Raw genomic sequence first — 25,854 nt, 5'->3', positions numbered from 1 at the left:
GAATTGTAAACATATTTACTAAATTGTTAGATAATAAGTAGAAACTAGACATATTTATGCTGCAATAACATAGCGACATTCGATGGTAGAAGTTTTTATTTGAAATCAAAGGATGTATTTTCAAATTCAGATAGAGTTAAGGTTTTACTCCTTGATGAACAATATATAAAGCGTATACCTTGCACTTTTACCTTGATGAACAATATATAAGGTTGTACTAGTTTGTATAGGTGTCCTACGTACGACGGATTCGCACATGATTTTGACTCATTTAGCACTTTTTTGATTGACCATCGGTAGCAAAACTTTGTCATGGCCCCTGGTCGCAGCAGTATTAGAACCCTAATCACAGCACTCCTAAACCCTAGACGCAGCAGTTCTAAACCTAGCCGCAGATCTATAAGCAATTCATTGCATGTTGGACCACGTGAACCTCAACCATACTAAAGTTTCCATTAAAAATTCATGGTACATTTGGCAACTCATTAGAAAGCCAATGATGAGTCCTTCCAACCACATCATTTGAGGCATAGAGATGCACAAAGCCTAAGGCTTGGTTCTCAATATTAAAGAGAACCCAGAAAGCTCTTTTGGAAGGGTTACAACCGTGGACAACATAGTGTGGCTGTAACTTGGAAGAAACAAAAGTGACAACTCCCTCATCTCCTTGCTCATGACTTTTTTTTTCGAAAAACAAACTATTTGGCCATATGACGCAACATATTGCAAAAAGCAAAAAGCCAACGATCTTGAATTCTTGCAACTTGCAAGCAATGAATATCAATATAAATGAATCTTTGTTGAACGTCATGCATAACATTCTTGTAGTGTGGGTCTGTCAGATCCTTGACATACCATGAGGTATAATTCATAAAAAATGAGGAGTTAATGTAATGTCCCTAAATTATAAGTGCCTAAGTTCTGCCCTAGGTCACAAGTACTTAATTAAACAGAACAGGTTTAGGGATACCTTTTCCTTAGTGAGGGTCCTGCAAACAAGTTAGAGACCGTTTCATAATCATGATTTATCAAGATAGATAACTTCATTTAGGAAGTAACAACAACATATATGTATATATATTGAAAGCATAACATATTGGAAGCATAGAGTTGACCAGTGGGAAGCTAGGACAGGGTGAGTTGATAGGGTGCCCTAGAGACCCTCTAACCCAAGCCCAAGGGCAGACCTTGTCCCCCTTGGCCTCATGTGGCCCTTGCCAAATTGAGGTGGCATACTTGGTGAGGTATCCTATCACCGTTCCCCTCAATCATGTCACCAATGTCTTAACTTCCTAAGATTGGATACCAGACCTTCACCATTATAGTGAGGGCGGTTTACTACAGGGTGCCCTGAAAGTCCACCCCTTCACAGACCCAAAGGCAGAGTATCCTTCAAGTTCATACCCCTTTGGCCTCATGGGCCCTTGCCAAATAAGGTGGCGTGTCTGGAAGGTGACCCCAACGCTGTTCCCCTGCTGGTAATCTTTCCTCTCCTATCATGGCGGTGATATATTCAGATTATAAGCAAGTATACATATTTGTTTCAGTTAATAACAGAATTTCATAGTCAGATCCCAACTCAGAACATATATGAGCAGTATTATTAGCAACATATAATTCGAACATTATCAACATATAAGGTGAACAGTATTACCAGCATTATATAATATACTATCAGCAACATATGATATGAACAGTATTATCAGTATCATACAATATATTAACAGCAACATGTAACATGAACAGCATTATTGGCAGCATAAAACATATTATAGTAACATATAATAAGAGCAGTATTATCGGCATCATACCAATAGAATATGTAATCCCAGACCTGAATATTGCTGTAGTCTTTTCTCTAGTTTTTCTGTGTCCTTCTTGGATGTCTGCATGTTCCTCTTTATACCCCTCCACGGGCTAGGAAGGGTGACATCTTTCCACTAGGGGTGTGACCGGTTGGACCAATACACCCTTTCAATGTTACATTGCTCCCCTAATTTTCTTTAGTTATCCTTGATCGATTTAGAGAAACTCTTCAAGGAGTGCTAGTGATTATGTGTTACATGATGCGCTGACCATAGAGAGGAGACCCACAATACATGTGCGCTGTTTGCTGTGAAGGATGTCCATGTCTTACATGATGTGTCTGTCCAATGTGGAGAGGATCCACAATCTACTCTGCCTGTTTGTGGGTTATTAATTTGGGAATATGACAGTTAAGGACATATCCGTGGAGTTCAACCATTGAAGAGCAGAATAAGTATTCTACTAAAACCTACTCTGCTTATTGGGATTGAACTTAACTACATTTGCTGCTTGTTTGGGACAAATTCTCCTTCTTATGCTAGGTGAGGTAGGATGCAGGAGCACTTAGGATCCTTAGGTGGAGTCAAGGAAGGAATATGAGATCGAGACACAAAACCTAAATCTTGTGAAGACAAAATACTATTTGCTAGTGGTGTCCATGAATAGTAGGGTTACCAACTCCTTAGAAGTTTCTCCCGAAGCATGACTGGCCTATAGGATGCAGTTGAATTGCTACATTCTCACCCTTTTCAGACAATTCCTAAATCCCAAATAATTTTTCTTTGTTAGGTTTAAAACTGTAGGGGTTGCAGGCTTCCATCTCATCTCAAATCCCAAACAATTGGAAATAACAATGCTTGGTAGGGGCTCCATTGGAAGAGAGTAACAATTGGGCATTTAAAATATAGGTTGGGCCAAAATCATTGTATAATTAAGCCTTCTAATGACCCTTTCTAGTCCACTATGAAGCTAAATCACATGTACCAAATAATTGGGTCTTTGGCAGTCTATATTGAGGTCATAAGGGCCAAATTTGTTATGCATTTGAATCATGCTTCATGCTCTCCAATCATTCATCTCATCTGGAGGTTGTTTTTCTTGTTAATCTCTCCACCATATTAACGTCTCCATTAAAACCCACAAGTCATCTATCAACTTATTAGTAAGCCAATGATGAGTCCTTTGTAATGTCCCCCCTAAACTAGATCAGCCTCCAATGTTTTTATAAAGGTTTTTTTTGTAATAAAATAAAATATTTGAAAATTCAAATTGGTTGCCTAATTTTGGGCGGACCCACATTTCAAAAATAAAAATGAAAAAATAATTTCTCTCTCTTTTTTGCTGTTGGCCTAGTTTGGGTTCTAGTGCCATTCTCTCAAGTAGGTATATAGATATGTTTGCAAGCAGGGCATAACCATATGAACATTAGTATGAAAATTAAGGTTTATCTCAAGGGGTGCTAGCTGGACACCAACCTAGTTGTTTCTTCTAGGTCAGGACGAAAAACTCGACTTTGGTTTCCAACTGATTTCCTTTTTGGTTTCTGTCCATTTGATTTAATTGTCATTTTATACAGGAAAAGTGTTGCAAGCTTGAGGCACCATTAAGGAGTTGAAGAATTTCTTACCCAGCCTGGCTGTAGGCACGTAAGGGGCTTGCTGGGTATGCTTTTCAACACTTCTATTGCTAGATCTAATTGCCATCACCAGGCCTAGATGGGTTTTAACCAGTTTTCAGTCTGTTGTGTCATACAAACAGCCATCTTGGAAGTCATCTTCCCTACATACAGCCCAGGCACCACTAGTTTCAGACCTATATTAGCCTACAGACCCTGGCCAAAGGCAGCATACAGCGTGGTAACATTCTAGAGGGGGGTGAGGATTGGACGTCGTACCTAGATCTACAGCTACCTATTGTCATTTTATGACATCCTTGGATCATTATTGAGAACCGATCAAAGATATGCTCCATGGACCAGCGCTGCCCCAGTTGATCAAGGACAGAGCCAATGGAATCATGAAATGTTAAGTGTTGTCTTGTCAGGAGGCGGAAGTTCTCAAGCCTTTTTCCTTCCTTGAACCCGGATGCCCGAAATCCTGAAATTTCCATTTCTCAAGCCTTTTTCCTTCCTTGAACCCAAAATCCCGAAATCCTAAAATTCCCAGTTCTCAAGCCTTTTTCCTTCCTTGAACCCAGAAACCCGGAATCCTGAAATTCCTAGTTCTCAAGCCTTTTTCCTTCCTTGAACCCGGAATTTTGGAATCCCAAATTTCCTAGTTCTCAAGCCTTTTCCTTCCTTTAACTCGGAATCCCAAAATTCCCAGTTCTTAAGCCTTTTCCTTCCTTGAACCCAGAATCCCGAAATCCTGAAATTCCCAGTTTTCAAGCCCTTTTCCTTCCTTGAACCCGAAATCCCAGAATTCCGGGGTTCCCGTTTTCTCTCCCCTTGCAGTAGGGTTGGACGTTTGACCTTCAGTGACATCTACACTTCTAGATAGCGTGATCAACACTGAAGGCTCGTAATGCTCCAACTCTTGCGACTTGTCTACTTTCATTCGTGGAGCTATAGGGGCACATTTAATGATTTTGTAGGATTGCCATCAAGTGGAGTCCAAGGCCATGCTTATTTATGGTTACTTGATGGCCTTCATGTCAGTTCTGCCTGCCCTAAATTTGGAATGTCAGACAATCCACCTTCTAGAAGTACTTTTCTTCTTGGGATTGCCTCGTTAGGGTATGGCCATGTTGCTTGCATGTAGACCATGTCATGCGTGTGCACCTCCTTGCCGTCCTTGATTGACATTCCTTTGTGCACGCTAGGGTCAAGGCTTCCTTTCCTTGACCATTGGTTCTCCTCTGCGACTAGTTTGCTATATATAGTCTATTAGGCTTCATTGTAAAGGGTTCTTTTCCTGCTGGAGCTACTCTTTGCTCGTTCACTTCTCTTGAAGATCTGTATATTTTCTTGCATCTCTGCAACTAAGTTTGGCCATTGGCCTGAGAATAATTGAAATTATCATTATTGCCTTCCTTCAACTTATGTATGTCGTGTATGTTTTCTTACCTTCATTGTAAGTGTATGTTTTGTGGCTTTCTTTGATGTATATGCTGTGTCAACTTGTTTTTAGGTGTGACTTGTGAGAAACCTTCTCCCCTTTTGATATTTAGCAAATTCTAACCTCCATACATGTGTTTGGGGTCAATCATGCAACTAAAGTTTGTGCATCTCTTGGGTATTTCGATTGGTTCTTTGTGTCAAATCTGGGTGGGGAGAGAAACATCTCTTATCTTGGTGCATCACCTCCTTTCATTTTAGCATTTATTTCTTCCCTTTTCCTTTGCAAGCTGTTAGGATAGGTTTAGAAGTAGAATTTGCAGTGTTGAGTTGGTTCAACTCCTGCAGTTGGATTGAGAAAGAAGCCGGCCTTCTCCTAAGATTCAACCCCATCATGCAAGGTTGCACACTATGGGGTAGTTTCCATATTTCACGAGGTTGTTGAGTTGATAGCTCAGCAAGGGTGCAAACTTTTGTGACAACACTACCTAACATAGACAAACAAACCCTAAGTGTAGATCAGCGACAATTATCGAGATTAAAGTCTAGATAGGGAATTGAGGGCTGCCAGCACATCGATCTTATCTAACCCTAGTAGTCATTCTGCAGAATCTTTCTATATCTATCCTATTCAGGAACCAATACTACAATAGTCTTGGGTGGGCTCCCTTGGCAACCTAGGTGAATTCCAAATAGTATTAGCAAACCTGTTAACTGATTTTGCATTAAAACAATCCTGAATTATGAATTAAATATATATATTTTTCATTGTTGCTCAATCATATAAACTCTAGTTTTATCTACTATGTAAACAATAATTAAATTACGGTTGAATTGGCATTCGATCTGGTGTTACATTTTTTTTACTTGCATTTAAGATAGAAATCAGAATTTTGATTTGGATTGTAGTGGTATTAGAACCTTTGTTTATGCCAACCTATGGATGTGTGATGCAGATTTATGCAGAAAATTGATCGTGAAATCAGGTATCTACGAAGGGAAAAGAGGAAAGAAGAAGCTATGGGCAAAATAAATGAGGACATCAACATGTAGGACATCATGAAGACTAAAAACAGAGGTGGCTAGAGAATCATATTCCTTCATAAGGGATTCTATGGCAGAGATGGTGAGGACCTTGAGGGGAATGAACCGACAATGGAATGCTGGAAGGTCCAATTCCAATGGTGTTGAAGGAAGTCACTCAGCCAATGAGGGAGTGTCAATCAAATTTCCATCCAAGACATTCAGAGCCAAATTTTTACAAAAAAGGAGAATACGCATTTGAAGAAGAGCAACAAGTACCACCTAATTCCAGTGGGGAGATGGGCAAGGTTTCATGCTGATTATAGTGCTCTAAATCTATCCATCCATTGTGACATGACATTCATGGAGTATTATTACATGACAAGGAATGGACATAGGAGGGAAGGTATGGAGAGTAGCCCTGTAGAGACATACAACAATGTTTGGGGAAGATTACAAAACCTACTTTTGTGGGAAGATGTCCACATCTATCAGGACGTAACCATTCCGCGACTTAGGGCTCTAATGAAGATTCCGAAGCAAACATTGATTGATGGAAAATCAATCCAAATGAAATTTATGACTTTTCCCGATGGTCTGCGCCGTTTGCTCAGGAAAGAATACCTTTGAAAAGTTTAGCATGAAGTCTTTAGCTTTGAAAGACCCAATTAGAAGGGTGTAGGAGGAAGTGATCAATGTGATCGAAGCATTGTTCGCAAAGAGGCTCAATGAGGATGGAGTAACAGTGAACTCCTTGAAATCCTAGTTACATGAGTTCTTCTTCGTAGGTTCCTTTTCTAAGGAACATTTTCAGAATGTTTCCTCATTTTCCAACACACTGAAGAAGGCGCAGGAGATGATTGTGGAATGGGAAAACTTCTTTTCCAGGAGCATGGAAGAAATCACCTTGATGGAGTTTGACATTGAAAGCGTGCCAAGTGTCTCCGTAGGAGAGCTAGAAGCCGTCATCACTAAGTCCATCACATATGCAATTAATGAGAGGGATAATGGTCGTCCATTCTTGGACGAGAATCTTTTGACTGCGTAGTGGTGGTACATTTATTGCTGGAATATTTTGACTTAGTGGCGGCCTGGTCAATGCATGAAGAATCTTTTTGCATGCAGCCGCCATATTAATGATTTTATGACAAATTCCTTTTGCATGTAGTCGTTGCATGGAGAATGATAGGCATTTATGTCTCCATGAGGAATATTTATGGTATTTTGGGCAAATTTGATGTAATGGGGTGCATTTAATGCACAAATGGATGCCATTTTCGGGTTTATTTGAATTTATTGTATATGGGCTTAGTGGGTATTGATTGCAGATTCCCACCTTGTTGCATCTTGAGTAGAGAATCTTTTTGGGTTAAACCCTAATTAGGGTTTGCATGTTTTCATGGTCCAAGGCCTATATAAAGGGGTGACCCCCCTCATTTGTAGAGGAGGAGAGATTGTTTTAGAGATTGTTGCATTGAGATTGTTGAAGTAGCCAACTTAATACATTGTTTGATTTTGATGGTGTATTCTTGTTCTATTTTAGCAATCCACATGGTCTTTCTCTCTTCAGTTAGAATAGATTTTGCTTTATGTTGTTAGAAGAACAAAATTTGATAGGATTACTTGTTGCAAAGTTCGGGCACATACTTTTGCTGTGCAATTGATTGTTGCATACTGTGCAAATTTAGCTTGAGCCTCCATTATATGTGTATGCTTAACTTTGGTTATCAGTGAAGATTGTTTGATTTGATGGTCTCCATTGGTGATTTGAAAAACCTTAACACACCCTCTGAAGATTGCACCGCCTTCTCATAGTTGTGCTCTGCTGGTGAAATGAAGCGTGGTTAGATTTTGCGTGAGTGATCCCGTCTCCTTGTTCTTAGGCCTAGATTAGACTTAGCTTAGTTCTCTAAACCCTTTCCCTATTTACTTTCAGTATATTCCAAATTGAAAAAGTCCTACAAAAACATTGTTTTCAAAGCTAAATCATTTGTATCAAATCCTTGAACTTGCATAAATTTTTTATCCTCTTCAAGTGAATGCGTAAGGCCCCTTGGGTTCCAGGATTAAAGGAACCTTGGAGTTAGCCGTTTGAACTTTCTTGCAATCTTAGCATACAATATAATTTTGATGAAGAGAGAATAGAGTGACCGTTGGTAAACTTTATTCTGTGTTAGACGCTATCATAAAAAACATGTCAACAAACACAATTTCTAACATTATATATGAAGATTCCTTGCCACCTACTAAAAATAATAAATCAATAAATCAATAAATCATCTATAACCTTGACTTTGACCTACTCAACATAGGCCCAACTTGTCATAACAAACCATCTCAAAATAGGCAGCATGTGAAAAATAATAAATTCTTTCCATAGCTGGTCACAACTCCAAAGTAAATACCCCTATTCTTGTTTCTTACATATCATAAGATACTGTCATAATTTGTCATAGAATTGTACAAAAAAGAGGTGCACCAAATTCACTAAATGTATCCACCTTATGATAGCATCAACTAATGCAGCAAATAATTGACACATGGAATCAAATCCTTTTACAAATTCCAACACCCCATTTGAGGTGGAGCACAAATATTAATTAAAATACAATATAAAATATGTCAAATAATTGTGGGAAAATGGCAATAATAAATAAATAAAGTCAAGTATTTGCAAAGGTTAAGACACCTTCATTCCTAATATTGTCTCTCTTGCATAATACCTTGCAAGAGCCTAGGGGTAACATACTCTCATGAAATTAATTGCTAGGAGTCAAGAGACCCGTATATTCCAAACACCATCTTAGCTTCTTTGTGCTCATAGGTTTTAATCAATGCATCGACAACATTTATCAAATTTTGTACCTTTTTTAGCTTCACCTTGCAATCCTTGATTGTCTCTCACAAGATGATACCAAACATCTATATGTTTAGTTTTGGCATGTAAAGTTGAGTTTTTCCTTAGGCAGATTGCACTCTTAATTACCACAATAAATTGCAATTGCTATCTATTTTAACCCTCTCCTACCATCCTCCCACCATTGCCAATTGAACCCCGCCACATTCTAGTTCTATATCTTCCGTAGGCTACTATCCTCCCCAAAAAACTTATAATTAATTACCTCCCATACTATTCTGAATTATAGGGTATAGTAAGAATAGTATGAACACAATTCCTTAAGCCAAATGGCTTCTTGACAAGCATGAGTTGCTACCATATATTCTGTTTCTATAGTGGACAAAGTGACTATAGCCTGTCATTTGCTTATTTGACTTATAACACCATCGAACAAAGTAAAAGCATATGCATTGGTGGATCGTTTTCTATCAACATCACTTGCCCAGTTTGAATCCACATAACTATGAATATCCAGGAAATCCCGGTCTCTTGTACCTTGAAAACATAAGAAACACTTTGAGTTACCCCACAAATATTTGAAGACTCTTTTAACTGCATCTTACTGGCCTCTTCTCGGATTAGACATATATTTTGGTTAAGAAATTCCATTGCTTGAGCAAAGTTTGGTCTAGTATATACCATAACATTCATTAAGCTTTCAACTACACTCTGTTAGGGCGCTCTAGGCATGCCTTAAATCTTTGAAGGGATGTCGAGCAATGTGAAACTAAAACTTTGTTCCCACTGTAATAGGAACACACAATGGTCTACAATCTTGCATGTTAACCCTGTAAAACTGAATCGACATACTTACTTTGGCAAAGTCGTTGCTTCTTGTTCTCTATCCTTTCTTATTTCCATCTCAAGGATGTGTTTAGCTAAACCAAGAACTTTCATTTCAAACTTTGTTGCGAGCTGAGATTTAAAGTTGAAATCAAACCCTTTGCTAATAAACATCATATCATTGATGTATAAAACACTAACCAAGAAATGATCACCATCGGATTTAAAATAAATATAGTTATCAGATTTAGAATGCTCAAGTTCCAAACTCAAAACATATGTATCAAACTTTTGGTACCACATCCTAGGATTTTGTTTCAAGCCATACAAGGATTTTTTCAATTTAAAACCAAATTTCTATTACCTTCATCCATGTAGTGGTTTGGCTATCTAATACAAATATTCTCCTCCAAATTACCATAAAAGAATGTTGTATTCACATCCATTTGCTTGACTTTTAAGTCAGAAGCTACAACAATAGATAATAAGAATCTATTCGATATCATTTTTGGATCAAGGGAAAATATCTCATAGTATGCCACCCCTTCTACTTGGGAGCAACCTTTGGCAATGAATCACACTTTGTATTTTTCAGTATTGCCATCGAAACCAATCTTTTTTTGAACACCGATTTGCAAGTTACAGGTTTATGCCTTTTAGGCAGCAATGCAATGTCCCATGTATCATTCTTTTTAAGTTTTGTCATTTCTTCATCCATGACTATCTTTTAGGACTCTGCATCATTCATACCTGATGCCTCTTGTATAAAATCTCATTGCATCAATGTTAGTATTCAAAGCAAAATTACATCTCCAATCATCAAGAGAGTACTTTTCTAGTGGTTGCCTATGCTTTGTAGACCTTCGATCAAGATGAATTGGAGGTTCTTCCTCCTCTTTTGAAGATGTAGAGCTTGATGAGTTCTTCCCAACTTCTTGTCTATCTGGGGGTCTCAATTCAACTTTCTTAGGTTTGGAAAGAAACTGAATTATGTCTTTCTTTTTTGTTTCTTCAGGCAGCGAGACAATGGAAAAGACTTAGTTTCTTTGAAAAACGCACTTCTATTGTATATTACCTTTTGTGCAATAGATCCCAAAGTTTGTATCCTTTCACACTATAATTGTAACCAATGAATTTGCATTTAACAACTTTGTTCTCCAATTTGTAAGCTTCTCTCTTGGCACATGTGGATATGATTTTAGTCTTTTAGATTAATTCAATACTCAGAAAATAGGAATTTAACTTAATTTCCAGATTATATGAATTGCTGTTAGTACTTAGGAATTTCCAGAATTAAGTAAAAGTTAAGAAATGAACAAAATGAACACACAACACACAAGTACCCTGGGAAAACCTCCTATGAGGAAAAACCCAGCAAGAATAATCTTCAGATCTGATTATGCCTTAAATACAATAATCTGATTACAACACTTATCTCTGATTGCTGTCCAAACAGCAAGTTGCCAAGGTGATGTAGAGTGATGCCCTAGTTGTAGATGATCAAGACATCCACCAGCAGAAGATAACTTCGATAGGCTGAAGCAGCATGTAGCTAAATGTTTTTGCAGTTCACCAAGGAGAAGATTCACCAAGTGTAGGAGGGCAGATCACATTTAGGAGTAGAGCAGATCACATTGTATGTGTGATATATAGAATGTATTTACTTCATTTGATGAACTCATATATATATCTTCCTCTAGGTATAAACCTCTAAAATCGGCTTAGCATAAAATAACCTTTTATTTTATTTATTATTATTCCTTAGCATGTTTTTATAAAGCCACATCAAGTGGCGTGAGGATAGGGTCTGCCCTATTTTATGTTGGCGAGAGAGAGAGAGGGCCCAGCCCTAAGAGTGGCGTGTGGGAGGAGAAGGGCCCAGCCCTAAGAGTGGCGTGTGAGAAGGGAGAGAAGGGCCCAGCCCTTGGCGGATTCCAATGTTGCCTTAAGGCAATTGGAATCCGCATTCTACCTAGTTACAATCAACATGGGGGTCTCAATTCAACTTTCTTAGGTTTGGAAAGAAACTGAATTATGTCTTTCTTTTTTGTTTCTTCAGGCAGCAAGACAATGGAAAAGAGTCAAAGACTTAGTTTCTTTGAAAAACGCACTTCTATTGTATATTACCTTTTGTGCAATAGATCCCAAAGTTTGTATCCTTTCACACTATAATTGTAACCAATGAATTTGCATTTAACAACTTTGTTCTCCAAGTTTGTAAGCTTCTCTCTTGGCACATGTGGATATGATTCATAACAAAAAAAAATTATATTTTTCAATGAAAGCTTATGATTCAACCATGCCTCCCTTAACGTTTTATCCAGAAGAGCTAATGTATGAGACCTATTAATTAGGTAGCAAGTAGTGATTGCAACTTCGGCCCAAAATTTTTGTTCCAAGCTAGCTCTAGTAAGCATACTCATAGCCTTTTCCAGCAATGTTTTGTTAATTCTTTCAGCAACTTCATGAATATTGTATTATGGAGAATATGTAGTTATCTTTTGTCTTTGAATGCCACAGTCTTTATAGAATCTATCAAAATTATTAGAGCAAAATTCATTGCCATTATTGGTCTTCAACCATTTTAGTTTCTTTTTACTCTGCAACTTAACCATTGATTTAATTTTTCTTAAAATGATTGAAAACGTCATATTTACTCTTCAAAAAATAAACCCATGTCTTTTTGCTATAATCATCAATAAATGAAACATAATAAGTGGATTTTACAATCGAAGAAACATCAACAGGACTAGACTCGTCTGAATGAATAATATCCAAGATACCACAAGATATACGAGAACTTGAGTAACATTGAATGCAGTTTTCTTTCATTGAGTAACATTTTGGGATGTGGTGTGATGAACCCTTGCTAGTTCAACTCTTCAACCTGCTGTAATTTGTAGATCTTCTTTGTAATTTTTAATTATTAAGATGGTCTTTCAGAAATAGACAGAAGTTGCAGAAGAGGGTTTCTTTAATTTGCAACACATATTGAATAATACATGAATTTAATCAACTGAAACAATGAATTGGAGAATTTAGAAGCATACCCGTAGGTCCTTAGCCAATTTATTGAAAAGAAAGAATAAATCAGCAACTTACAAATTTCTGATTTTTATTCTGGAACAATTCAGATCTGCTCTTATTTAAATACTAGGACACCCAAACAATGAAAGATGGTGCCAATAAATGAGCAAGCTGTGTGTTTGGGAAAAGAAGCCTCCAAACCACAGAAGAATCAAGAACAAAACAGTAAATAGGAAAACTCTACAACAAATCTGCCTTGGAAGAAGCCAAATCTGCCCCAATTCAATTCAATTTGACTTCTGAATGAAGCCAACCAAGCTGCAACAATTCGATTGATCTTTCACAATCTCAAAGCTACTGAATTCTGAATAATGCACGCTCTCCAAAACTGGTCCAAACCCTAGTCGCCATAGCCAAGTGCTCAGAAGAAAATGTCAAATGCTCAATATCAAGAATGAGGTTTAATTTCCATCTTGGCTGTCTAAATACCCAAAAGGTGCGATTTTTGGCAATTAGGGATTAAAAAATAATAACTTGCTTTTAGGGTTCCCCACTTAACCCTAAAAGCCACACCTAGCTTAGGAGATAATAAATTTTCACTTAAAATAAATTTAAGTGATGCACTTTATGATTTTATGTTAATATTTCATTAAAATATTAATTGCCTGTGGAACCACTTAAAAATTCATATCTCTCTCATTATTGCTCTGAAACTGAATCTGTCAAAAGCTAGGGCCACAGTTCGCCATGCCAATGAAAATAGGACCATGTCTATTTTTAGCAATTTTTCCCTAAAAAATAGGAAATCCTCATAAAGTGTTAGAAACTGATGAAACGAAGACCAGAACTGAACTCAACACTGAACTAGAACAAATAGACAGACCACTCCTCAAGATACTGCATATTTGACCCCTTTATCCATACTCTGTTAGCCTACAAGGGTCCAAAAATAGGCTAACTCCTCAATCCCAAGTCCCTGACTAGGATGGGGACATTACTGTTGTTTGTAACTAGGCAAGATGGGTTCGGATTGCCTTAAGGCAACATCCGAACCCATATAGGACTGGGTCCTATCCTAAAGGGGTAACGTGCCTCCAAGATAAGCTCAGGCCCTATAACTTTCACGCTACCCTAAAATGCTCCACGCCTGAAATAAATAAATTGGCGCCAAAAGGAGGAAGGCCGACTTGGATTTAACAAAGGTTAAAGACTCATATAAATAAAGTCAACTTGCAAATACAACTTCACTTCATCACATGCAATCAGCGAACTATCTCTGCAATTAAAAGGTGCGAAACTTGAAGAGGATTGTGCGAACTTGTCCAAAGAATATAAGGCTTTTTTTTGGTGGAGACTTGGTGTATCTAGAAGGGCAGATCTGATATACAAAAGAGGATCAGATCTGGAAAATCAAGCTAAGTATTGTATTTGTACAATTAAGAGTGAATACATAATCTGACCTGTGGGTCTTTAGTGCTGGGTTTTTCCTCCTTGAGGTTTTCCTAGGGTATTTTGTGTTTTGTGTCCTGTTCTCTTGTTTCATTTGTGTATTTACTTGATTATGATTTACTAAATGCTAAAAAATAATTAAATGTTACAAATCTGATTACTGAACTAGGGCACAAATTTAACAATTACATATGGTGATAGTAGGAATTGTCCCCATGCATTCCCCAATTTTTTTAACAGGGACGTTTATGAAAGTCTTGGAAATAGTTGGACATCCCCTGACTGTCCTGAAGATCGCTAGCGGCACCCTAGGGCCCAACAAGTTTTCATTCCATTATTTTTTCTAAAAAACACGAAAGTAAAGTAGATAGAAGGGTATAGTCTACATATAGCTTCATCTAGTCAATCAAGAGGAATAGGCTTACCTCTATATGATTGGAGAAACTGGTGACTGTGCATAGTGTCTTGCAGCTTCAGGATCGACTGACACCTGAGTGTTGTCATACTTTAGCTGCACATTGGGATGTTGATCCCGAAGATACTAAATAGATTGATGATTAGGAGGCACATGATGTATTACATGGGGCTCCATTGGATTAAGATGAGAGAACCTCTGATAGTGGCATTGACTTAGACTCCAATTTTGATGTAGTGTTAGGAGATGCTGATTAGGGACAGCTGCATATTTCTATATATTTGTTATTTTGTAGTTGAAACTTGCAGCCTTTGGACATTTTTGTTGTATTTTTTATATAATATATATGTACATTGTCAATGAATGCAATTAAATTTTGTTGAAACTCAATTTGTTTGTTGCTTTGTATGAAGTGAAAATCTCAATTAAACTTTAATATTGTGTTAAGGTTCTATGATGTATATGATGATTGCCTTATCAATGCTATCATATAAATATTTTTTTCAATATTTTTAAAATTTACCTATATTTTTAATATCCATCCCCTGCTGTCTCCTAAAAAATGGCCTCCCTGGCCTCCCTGTCCCTGAAATGCACCCCCTTGTCCTCTGCCATCCCCATCCTGGAAACTTGGGGTGACACGGGTAAATTAGTAGAAAGGATAAGAGAAAATCGAGAATGCTGAAGAGAGACAACAGAAGCAGGAAATCATAAAACCCCCTTTTGATTTCTGTATTTGAATTGTTAATTTGTTTTCCTTTTCTTGAAATTTTCTTTTCTGCCGACTGGAAGAAACTTATGCAATTCAAGTCATTTGGGTTGAATTTCCATGGAGGAGACTGAGTTGTAATTTTTTCGCATATGCTATTGCACTGTAAGTGGTCAAACATTTACGATATTTACTTTTAAGAGTTCTTAGATCCATTTACAACTTTTGGGAAAATGCCAAATTTAATAGATCTATATCAGGGAATCCTAGGCAACCTTATTGTCAGAGAGTTGACATTATTAGTTGCCACATGTTAATGCTTAATTTGAATTCATTGTGATTTACATGGTCATTCCAATCGTTTGTCAATTTTAGCATGACTAACATCTTCGTTAGTATTGATATGAGCATATCTGATGTAAATTTGTTTTAGAGAGGGTTTTTCTTTTTTAGTACCATATAAGCCATTCTTTACTAAAGCTTTGGAACTTCTGTCCCACCCCCATATATCAGAAATACTTTTAACCATCCAGATTTATGAACTTCATTGCACTTCACAATAATGGCATGCACCGTCACTACTGTCATTATTTATCAGAGGCCTCAATTTTGTCTAACAAATTTTTTAGCATTATTGCTGTGATACATATCTGGAACTAGTTCTGTGGTAGCCCCTCCTTAGGAACTGACATTTTCCCAAAGGGAGCATGGCTTAAATCTGGCCATTCATTCTGCCCTGCTGCCACATGTTCTGGATTAAAATTGCCTTGGCAACATGCAGTCATACAGTACATATCACAAAAATTTTCTCTACCAACTAGTGCAAATATAATAATATTGACAGAAAAATATTCATAGGAAATTTCTACCAACGGTACGGTTACCATTTAAGCAAATGCATAAGTAACATGGGCCCATGGAAACACAGAAATTACTGTCATAAATAAAGGTTAATATTCTGTTTTATTATTTGGCTTGAAAACTACACGAAGCCAAGGTCCAATGTGGACTGTTGAGCAAGAAACTTCAAACTTATGACCTGGACTGAGGCTATGCTTTCTTATGCAAAGCATGTTAAACCGAAGTAGGACCCTTAAATCTGTCTATTTTATGGCTAAAGCCTTCATGTAACATACAATAATCCGGATGCTTTTGTAACATCCACGTGAGGACTAATACTGCTTCACAAGTTACTCCCAAAATATATGATGACTAAATATACCGTGAATATGCAGAATTAATAAACATAACCCTTTCATGTACTCAATGACCAGATATTCCCATTCCCGAATACTGCACAGTGAGGAACCATTGGCTAGTGCTAAGGTCTAAAAATGCAGCCAACTTTATGTCTATATTGAATGTAAATATGAAGATGTTAATTATTTGCCTGTAGGTTCAAAAGTATATTTCTATGCATTTCTGTTGTACTCTATTCAATTATGATATTTATTATTTTGGAAATAAATGCAGCCATACACATTGAAATATTTACTGTGCATGGAAACACTCTCGGATCATTCAGACAATTTGGTTGAACATATAATGAACACAAACCTATTGGTTTTAACTGGGTGAACACGAATACATTTTAGAGGGTTTGTTGCTTTGTAATGTAGTTGTACAATTGAGAATGAAAAAATTCTTTGAGAATTTTGTATCTATTTTTTATTACTAATAACATTTTCTCAGTTACCATCTTAAGTAACAAATTCATAAAATAAATATATAAATGGCATGAGATACAATGTATTCACCTTGGCATGGGGTTTAACTTTAAGGTGAGTCATAAAATGCTAGTCTGCAAGCATTACTTATGCTTGATTACAATTAAGTATAATTTGAGATACGGTAGTTGTCATTTATATTTAGAATTCTTGGAGTTAGTTGCTGGAAATCGGCCATCTTTCATTCTTCACTTTAATTGGATGCTACTTTTGAAACGTCATTTCAGCTTGGATTTTCTTTCTTTTTTACTTGGTAGCTCATACATAATTTACTTGAACTTGGGAAGGTACGAGATAACATTTTAAATGTTGTTTGCAGTCTTCTAAACTGTAAACTTTGCCTATTTTTGTGCAGTTTGCACCTTGTTCGGTCGAATAACATTTCAATACATGACGTCTTTATATATGGGGACTTCAACACTCCAAATAATGATGGCATTGATATAGAGGATTCCAACAATACTATTATTACTAGGTGTACTATTGACACAGGTGATGATGCAATTTGCCCAAAGACATATACAGGGCCTCTGTACAATCTCACAGCAACAGATTGCTGGATTAGGACTAAATCCTCAGCAATCAAGCTTGGGAGTGCCAGCTATTTCAATTTTGAGGGCTTATATTTCAACAACATTACAGTTGTTGATTCACATAGAGGACTCGCATTACAAATACGTGATGAAGGTAATGAATAATCCTACATTCCTTGCTTTGTCATAATCCCTTATTCCTTGCTTCTTCGTGCAAGTTTCTTTTTGGCTTTTTTTTTAGTTTTTGTCATTTGTTTGGAAAGATTCTACAAGCATTTGTAATTATAGTTTTTTATTTTTGTGGGATTTGAGCCTCGTGTGTTTTAAGTCATATCAAGATGATTTCAAGGAGTAGTCATTACAGTAATGACATTATTGCTCATGTCTTTTTGGTAATAATTACAAGGCAGTGGGACCCATTTAGCACAAGTACCTTAAAGCATTTTTTAGTAGGGGAGAGGAACGGTTAGTGTAACCTTGCTTTGGACTTTTCACCCTTTTTCCCCATTTTTCTTGTCATTTGTTTTATGTATGTCTTTTAGTGAAAAAATTTCTTACTAGGAAATAGCAGGATAAACATTTTCCCTCCTGTGTTTTTTCACTTATTTTCATTTGAAAGTGAGAAGCTTTTCTATAGTTGCACATAGTGATATCTTAGTTCCTATTTGTATTGATTTAAAGTTCTTATTAGCAGTCAAAGCTCTATTTAAAGGTTTAAAAACTGAAGCCTTTTTGTTGATCCATTTAGTTATATTTTAGTTCCTTCTAGTATTAATTTTAATTTTCCTATTGGTAGTCAAATTTCTGGTTAAAGCCAGTTTGAAATTAGACGTACAGTATGAGATACTTCCTAAGCTTATTAAAAAAGAATCATAAAAAGTGCACAATATTTTAGTCTAGAAAAGACATTGCTGTCTGTCATTATCAGGATCCAAATGTGGAACTGATAGAAAAACAGAAAGCAACTATAACAGAGAGTGAAAATTCAGAAAAGGAAATCTGAAACTGTTTTACTTTTAAATAGTAAGATCTAAAATCTTCAGAAAAACTCATTCAATCTGGAAGAAGCTAGAACAGAACTTTATTGCATATAAGAAAATATTTAAAACTTTTAAACAGTAAGAAGAAAGGCCCTGACAAGGTATTGGCTTCAACATGGTTCCAATTCAAGAGTGCTACCCTTGGCCATGACAATTACTATTTTCCAGCAAAGGGACACCTTTTTACTTAAATCTTAAAAACTTTTTATAATTTCTGCAGGAATGAAGGCCTTAGACATAAGATTTCCTTTAACCACCTGTAAGATCAATTCATTGTAATAACTGCTGACTGTATAACTGATTGGTAAGTGATAGAATAACCTGACTACATAACTGACGAGTAATTGAGATAATAATTGATGTGAACAGTGAAACTGATGACTGCATGAGGGCATAGCTGATATTTCCCTGCCCAGTTGATTCATTATTCTGCTTGGCTGATATTTTCTTGCATACATAAATGATTTCTGCACGAATGCATGGGAAGGTGAATGCTTAACACAAGGGTGTGTTATTGGGTTTATAACAGTCTTTATTCATTGATTGAATTGATTTGCACTCAAAGAAATTGAAGAGTTGGATTCTGAAGAATTTTAATTTATCTTTGGCAATGTTGCCTTGTGTTTTGCATTGCCCAAAACAAATATATCCTTTTCAGACAATTTATGTTAAGAACATATCCTGTATAGATCTGTGAGAACTTATAATATATTCTGTCCATTTCTTTATCACATTTATAAGACTTCTTCAACTGTAAATTCCTCAAGTAGAATATTCAATATACTATGTTTTTGATTAAGGGTAAAGCAGGTTTTAAGGGACTTGAAACCCTATTTCCAAAGAGCTGCCATCAAGAAAAACACAACCAACCAGCAGCCAACAGTCAGCCAAAAAGGCACTGACACACAAAGAGCAAAAGCCCAGAACAAAAAGAGAATGACAGAACAAAGAAGCACCGATATTCAATATACTATGTTATTGTCTATTCCAGCAACAGTTTTTATTGTTTCTGCAGTTGAACCTGCACAAAATACATGTTGAAGTGGGCATGAACTAAATGGAACTCTGACTTTCCTTTCTTTAATTGTTGAAAGGCTAGTTCTCAAACTCAACCAGTTCCTCCATGCATCACAGCACTTTAATAGTTATCACCCAGGTGATTCGTAGCTTTATTGTCATTTTCTTTGGACAATAATGAGAACACTTCCAGCCCTTTGATTCGGATTTACCTCCCGAATTTGTGACAGAAAGAAAAGAGACTAGATAAAAAGTCATCACACAATGGGGAAGTGTATTACTATTAACAAACACCACTAACTAGACCATGAAATACAAAGCTAGATAGGGCATTTGTTGCATGTGGCTTTCTACTGATTGTCCATAAGGTGATCATCTACAGGAGCTTCTTGAACAGGCTTTACATTTGAAAGAAAATTAGCCTAGATGATTAGCAAGATCTTCAAGAGATTCCTTGTTAAGCTTTCCCCTAATCACAAGTATGGATTGATGATGGCTAATAAGTTGTAGTTCACATAAATTTTTTCGTAAAAAAAAACTGCCATTGCTGGTGTCTACTAACGAGGTCAGATGTTAGGATTCAGATCTGGAACTGAAAGAGAAGTGTAAAACCATCAAAACAAGTGAATTTTTTTGAAATTAAATCTGAAACTGTTGTTTTATAAAAAAAATTCAATATGGAAAAATCTAAGGAAAAAATATTCCAATGTTGCAAGTTCCAGTTTAGTGGCTCACTAATATTTATTTTTTTACCTGGTTTGGTATTGCTGGGTTAATATATTTGTGTGTTTGTTTGTGTTTGTGATATATAATAATTTGCACAAAAAATATAAAGAATTGGGAACGTAGCTGATTGTGATAACAGTGAGTGTGTCACCTTAATTTGTACAAAAAATATATGGAATTGAGAACACAGCTGATTGTGATAACAGTGAGTGTGTCACCTTAATTTGTACAAAAAATATATGGAATTGAGAACACAGCTGATTGTGATAATTGATAATTCAAGGTCAAATGTCAAGTCAATATTAAATTTTAATCAATAATCATCATATTGGACTCTATCAAGAGTATCAATAATGTTATCAGTGTTGTTTTTAACTAGGGTAATATATGGGTTCGGATTGCCTTAAGGCAACATCCGAACCCATTTAGGACTGGGCCCTATCCTAAAGGGTAACATGCCCCAAGATAAGCCCAGCCCTATGCTTCACGCCATCCTAAAACCCCACGCCACATAACAATATTGGCGCCAAAAGAAAGGAGGCCGACTTGCAATAATAAAGGTGAAGAAGCATATAAATAAAGATATGTTGCAAAAGACAAATCATTCATTCATTCCCAGCGAATTAGCTCTCTCTGAAAAGTGCGAACTTACTCTTGGAGGGTGCAAAATTGTCCAGACTTATGCGAACTTGTTCTAGAGAACAAAGGCAATATTTGGTGCAGACTTAAAAGGCTTAGAAGTGCAGATCTGTCATTCAAGAAGGATTCAGATCTGTCAAGGAAGCTAAGTACTGTATTTATATTATTAAGGGAGAATACATAATTTGACCTGTGGGTCTTTAATGCTGGGTTTTTCCTCCTTGGAGGTTTTCCCTGGGTATTTGTGTTTGTCTCTTGTTTACTTCCTCCATCTCTGAGTTTACTGAATTATGAGTTACTAAAATGTTATAAATCTGATTACAATCTAGGGCATAATTAAAGGATATAAATCTGATTACTAATCTAGGGCACAAAATTACATGGTATCAGAGCTAAGGTGTCTCTAACTTATGATTTTAGTGAATCATTTGTTGCATATAGCTGCTGTTTGTTTTCAGATTAAAATGTCAGGTTTGAGGGCTGAAGATAGACTTGATGGAGCCCTTGATTTTGCTGCTTGGAAAGTCTGTATTCTATTGATCCTTGAAGAAAATGATCTGCTGAAATTCGTAGAAGAAGAAAAGCCGTCTCCTCCAAATGATGCTGAAGAGCTGAAACAGTTCAAGAACGACTCCCTCAAGGCTAGGAAGATCATAATTGAGTTCGTCAAGAATCATCTTGTCACTGTCATATCAAAGTTTGTGTCTGCCAGGGAAATGATCAAACACTTGGAAGGGACGTATGAAGTCAACAACCTCAACAGGGCTCTTGCTCTAAGACAACAACTTCTTCACATGAAAATGAAAGAAGAAGACTCAATCATAGCCTACTTCATGAAGATCAATGAACTAAAGGACAAGCTAAGTACTCTTGATTGTCAAATCTCGGATAAAGATCTTGTTATGATTGCATTAAATGGTCTACCTGATGAATGGGAACCATTCATTCGTAGCATTGGTGGAAGAGCCGATTGTCCCAACTTTGAGCGTCTTCAATCTGATTGCATCGAAGAGGAATCTCGAATTGAGGTAAGAGGAAAACTCAAGAACTCTCACAAAGATAATCATGTTCTCTTAGCTAAATCTAGGAAAGGTGGACATTAGAAGAAAGAAAAGAGAAGCAAAGATTTTAGATCCTCCTCCTATGATCCAAGAAAGAAGTCAAGAGATTCCTCTCACATTCGTTGCTTTAGATGTGATAAGTATGGTCACTATGCTAGAGACTGTCAGAATGATCCAAAGGAAAGGGAAGTCATATTAAATGAAGTTGCCGAACAAAGTGAAGATTACCTTCTTATCTCTGCGCTATCCAGCAATGTTCCTACGGACATCGATACGTGGATACTTGACAGTGGTGCCTCCAGACACATCTCAGGTTTTCGTGAGCATCTCTTAGATCTGATTGAAAAGGACACCAACCTTCATGTGGTAATCGGTGATGATGCTCGATACTCGGTAAAAGGTTTTGGTACTACCTCTTTAAAACTAGATTCTGGTATTTCCTTACAACTCTGTAAAAGAAATCTTATTTCCATTTCTGCCTTAGAAGATAAGGGTTTGCAAATAGCATTTTCCGAAGGGAAAGTACTCGCTTGGTCTAAGAAATTTAATTTCAAAACTGTTCGTATTATTGGAAATAGATGTGATAGTTTATATAAGCTTGCAGCTAACCCAATTCAAGCTCTCATTCATGAGACCCTTGAATCATGCGAGCTATGGCATAGAAGACTTGGACATCTACACTTTCAAGCTCTTCCCACTCTCGGTAAAATGGTTAAAGGTATGCCTAAACTAAGTTCATCTCATGGTGATGCTTGTAAAGGTTGTGCAATGGGTAAGAATGTAAAGAATCCTTTTCATAAAAGCGATAGTAGGGCTAAAGAAAAGTTAGAACTTATTCATTTAGATTTATGTGGTCCTGTGTCTGTAGCATCTCCTAGCGGATTCCTATATTATGTTATCTTCATAGATGATTTTTCTAGGAAAACATGGATCTACTTTCTTAAATCTAAAGAGTTTGAAGAAGTCCTAAACAGATTTAAAGAATTCAAAGCCTTAGTTGAAAATATTATAGGAAATCGAATTAAATGTTTGAGGTCTGACAATGGAGGTGAATACACTTCAGGTAGTTTCTATGACTTTTGTGTTAAAGCAGGAATTAAGAGGGAGTTCTGTGTTCCCTACAATCCTCAGCAAAATGGAGTTGTTGAAAGAAAGAACAGAACCATTGTTGAAGTTGCAAGAGCTATGATCCATGATCAAGACCTGCAACCTTTTCTATGGGCAGAAGCATCCAAAACTGCAGTCTATATTCATAATAGATGTCCTCATCGTGCCCTAAAGGATGTGACTCCTGAAGAAGCCTTTACATGAATCAAACTTGACATCAGCCACCTAAGGATATTCGGGAGCCCGGTGTATGTTCATGTGCCTAAAGAAAAACGAACCAAGTTGGATCCATCTGGAAAGAAAGGCATCTTAGTGGGATACAACGAATCTTCCAAAGCCTTCAGGATCTACATTTCAGGTCAAAGGTATGTTGAGGTAAGTAGAGATGTAACTTTTGAAGAAGATATTGCTTTCAAAAGATCTAAAGGTTCATCATCCAACAATAATGATATGGTGATTGAAAATCAAGATCCAATGGTTGATGCTAACCTTGAGATGCGGGAGGAGTCTACTGACCTTCCGGATCAGGAAGTTCAGAATGACCCAACAAAACCTATGCACTCTATTGATATACCTCAGGATATTGTGGTTTGCAAGAAGAGACCACTTTGGGTTAGAAACACGATTCAAGATGCTGAAAGATTTGCTGCTCCTAGAGGAACCTTTAGAGATAGCAAGAGATTCTCAAATCACACCAACTACATTTCTGTGATGTGCAATATCATTGAGTCTGAACCTCACAATGTCGATGAAGCTATGTCCCATCATGCTTGGAAATTAGCCATGGATGAAGAGTATGGGTCTATCATCAAGGATGATGTCTGGGACATTGTACCCAAACCCAAAGGTAAGTCTGTTGTTTCCTCTAAATGGTTGTTTAAAATTAAACATAATGCTGATGGTAGTATTGAAAAATATAAAGCTAGGTTTGTAGCTCGTGGTTTTTCTCAAAAGGAAGGACTAGATTATGAAGAAACGTTTGCCCCTATTGCTAGATATACTTCTATTAGATCTATAATAGCTATTGCTGCAGCCAAAGGTTGGGAGCTGCATCAAATGGACGTTAAGACAACGTTCCTCAATGGTGTCATTGAGGAGGAAGTCTATATTGAGCAACCAGAAGGTTATGTAATCCATAAAAGAGATTCTCATGTTGGCAAGTTAAAGAAAGCTTTATATGGGCTCAAACAGGCTCCTCGGGCTTGGTATGAAAGAATTGATAAGTACTTACTAAGCTTAGGGTTTCGTAAGAATGATGCTGATGCTACCATTTACCTAAAGGTTTATAACGATGATATGCTTATTTTGGTTTTGTATGTGGATGATTTATTTCTTACTGGTGAAAATAAATTAATTATAAAATGTAAGAAGGAATTAGCCTCAGAATTTGAAATGAAGGATTTAGGTCTAATGCATTACTTCCTAGGGTTAGAAGTATGGCAAAAATCCAATGAAATTTTTCTAAGTCAAGGAAAATATACTATTGATATTTTGAAAAGATTTAGATTGATGGATTGTAGACCTATGCATACTCCTATGGAATCTAACTTAAAGAAGTTACGTGTTTCTGCAACTAACTTTGATTTTGCAAATCCATCTGAGTACAGGCAGTTGATTGGTTCTTTGATGTACCTAGTCAATACCAGGCTAGATATCTGTTATGCTTTGAATGCCCTCAGTCAGCTCATGAGCTTACCTAAACTTTTTCACCTGGTTGCTGCCAAGCACATTCTAAGATACCTGCGTGGCACAATTGGTTATGGGCTGAAGTATTCACTTAGTACCTCAATCCTCTTGGAAGGCTACTCAGATTCAGATTGGGCAGGAAGTGTCAAGGACAAAAAAAGTACTTCAGGTATCTGCTTCAACTTGGGCTCTGCAGTGATCTCTTGGGCATGTAGAAAGCAATCTTTAGTAGCATTAAGCACTGCAGAAGCTGAGTACATTGCTACATCTGTTGCATCCAGAGAAGCAGTGTGGCTTTGCAAGCTTCTTGTTAGATTATTTGGTCAAGCTAGTGGTCCTACCACCATTCAGTGTGATAATCAAAGCTGTATAAAGATGTCAGTAAATCCCGTATTCCATGACCGATCCAAACATGTGGAAACACACTATCTTTTCATTTGGGACATGGTGCAAAGAGGCGCCATTCATCTAAAGTACATTAGCACGGATGAACAAATTGCGGACATCCTTACCAAACCTTTATCCAGAGTGAAGTTTGAATACTTCAGAGACAGACTTGGTGTTGTGGAAAACGGAACCCTGATTGAGAGGGAGCTCCAATTTCAGTGACTCTATCTGCAGTACTTTGAATCATTCTTTGCTTGTGTGCAAGAATGAATTGTGTCCAATCTATGCTTATGTGCTAGATGGATAATTGTAATTTTGTAAAGACCCACTTGTGTATTACACTTTCTATGCTTGTGTGCTAGAACCATCCTATGCTTGTGTGTTAGGTGGAAGATGTAATTCTATGCTTGTGTGCTAGATGGAACTCTAAAGGTTCAGATTATGTATTCTCTTCTTCCCTAGTTAAGAGGGAGTGTTGTTTTTAACTAGGGTAATATATGGGTTCGGATTGCCTTAAGGCAACATCTGAACCCATTTAGGACTGGGCCCTATCCTAAAGGGTAACATGCCCCAAGATAAGCCCAGCCCTATGCTTCACGCCATCCTAAAACCCCACGCCACATAACAATATTGGCGCCAAAAGAAAGGAGGCCGACTTGCAATAATAAAGGTGAAGAAGCATATAAATAAAGATACGTTGCAAAAGACAAATCATTCATTCATTCCCAGCGAATTAGCTCTGCCTGAAAAGTGCAAACTTACTCT

At 36.9% G+C, this 25,854-nt stretch overlaps 1 protein-coding gene across 1 annotated transcript in view; it reads left to right on the top strand.

The window, feature by feature from the left end:
* LOC131034993 (probable polygalacturonase) overlaps positions 1-25,854 on the top strand; it is a 35,236-nt gene that overhangs the window by 1,306 nt on the left and 8,076 nt on the right. The window contains exon 2 of the mRNA XM_057966625.2: positions 17,249-17,580. Within this exon, the coding sequence (XP_057822608.1) occupies positions 17,249-17,580 (332 nt within the window). The remainder of the gene's footprint in view (positions 1-17,248; positions 17,581-25,854) is intronic.

The sequence above is a fragment of the Cryptomeria japonica genome, chromosome 4 (assembly GCF_030272615.1).
Source record: "Cryptomeria japonica chromosome 4, Sugi_1.0, whole genome shotgun sequence".
Lineage (NCBI taxonomy): Eukaryota > Viridiplantae > Streptophyta > Pinopsida > Cupressales > Cupressaceae > Cryptomeria > Cryptomeria japonica.
The sequence above is the reverse complement of the archived record's forward strand: the minus strand, read 5'-3'. Positions and strand labels throughout refer to the sequence as shown.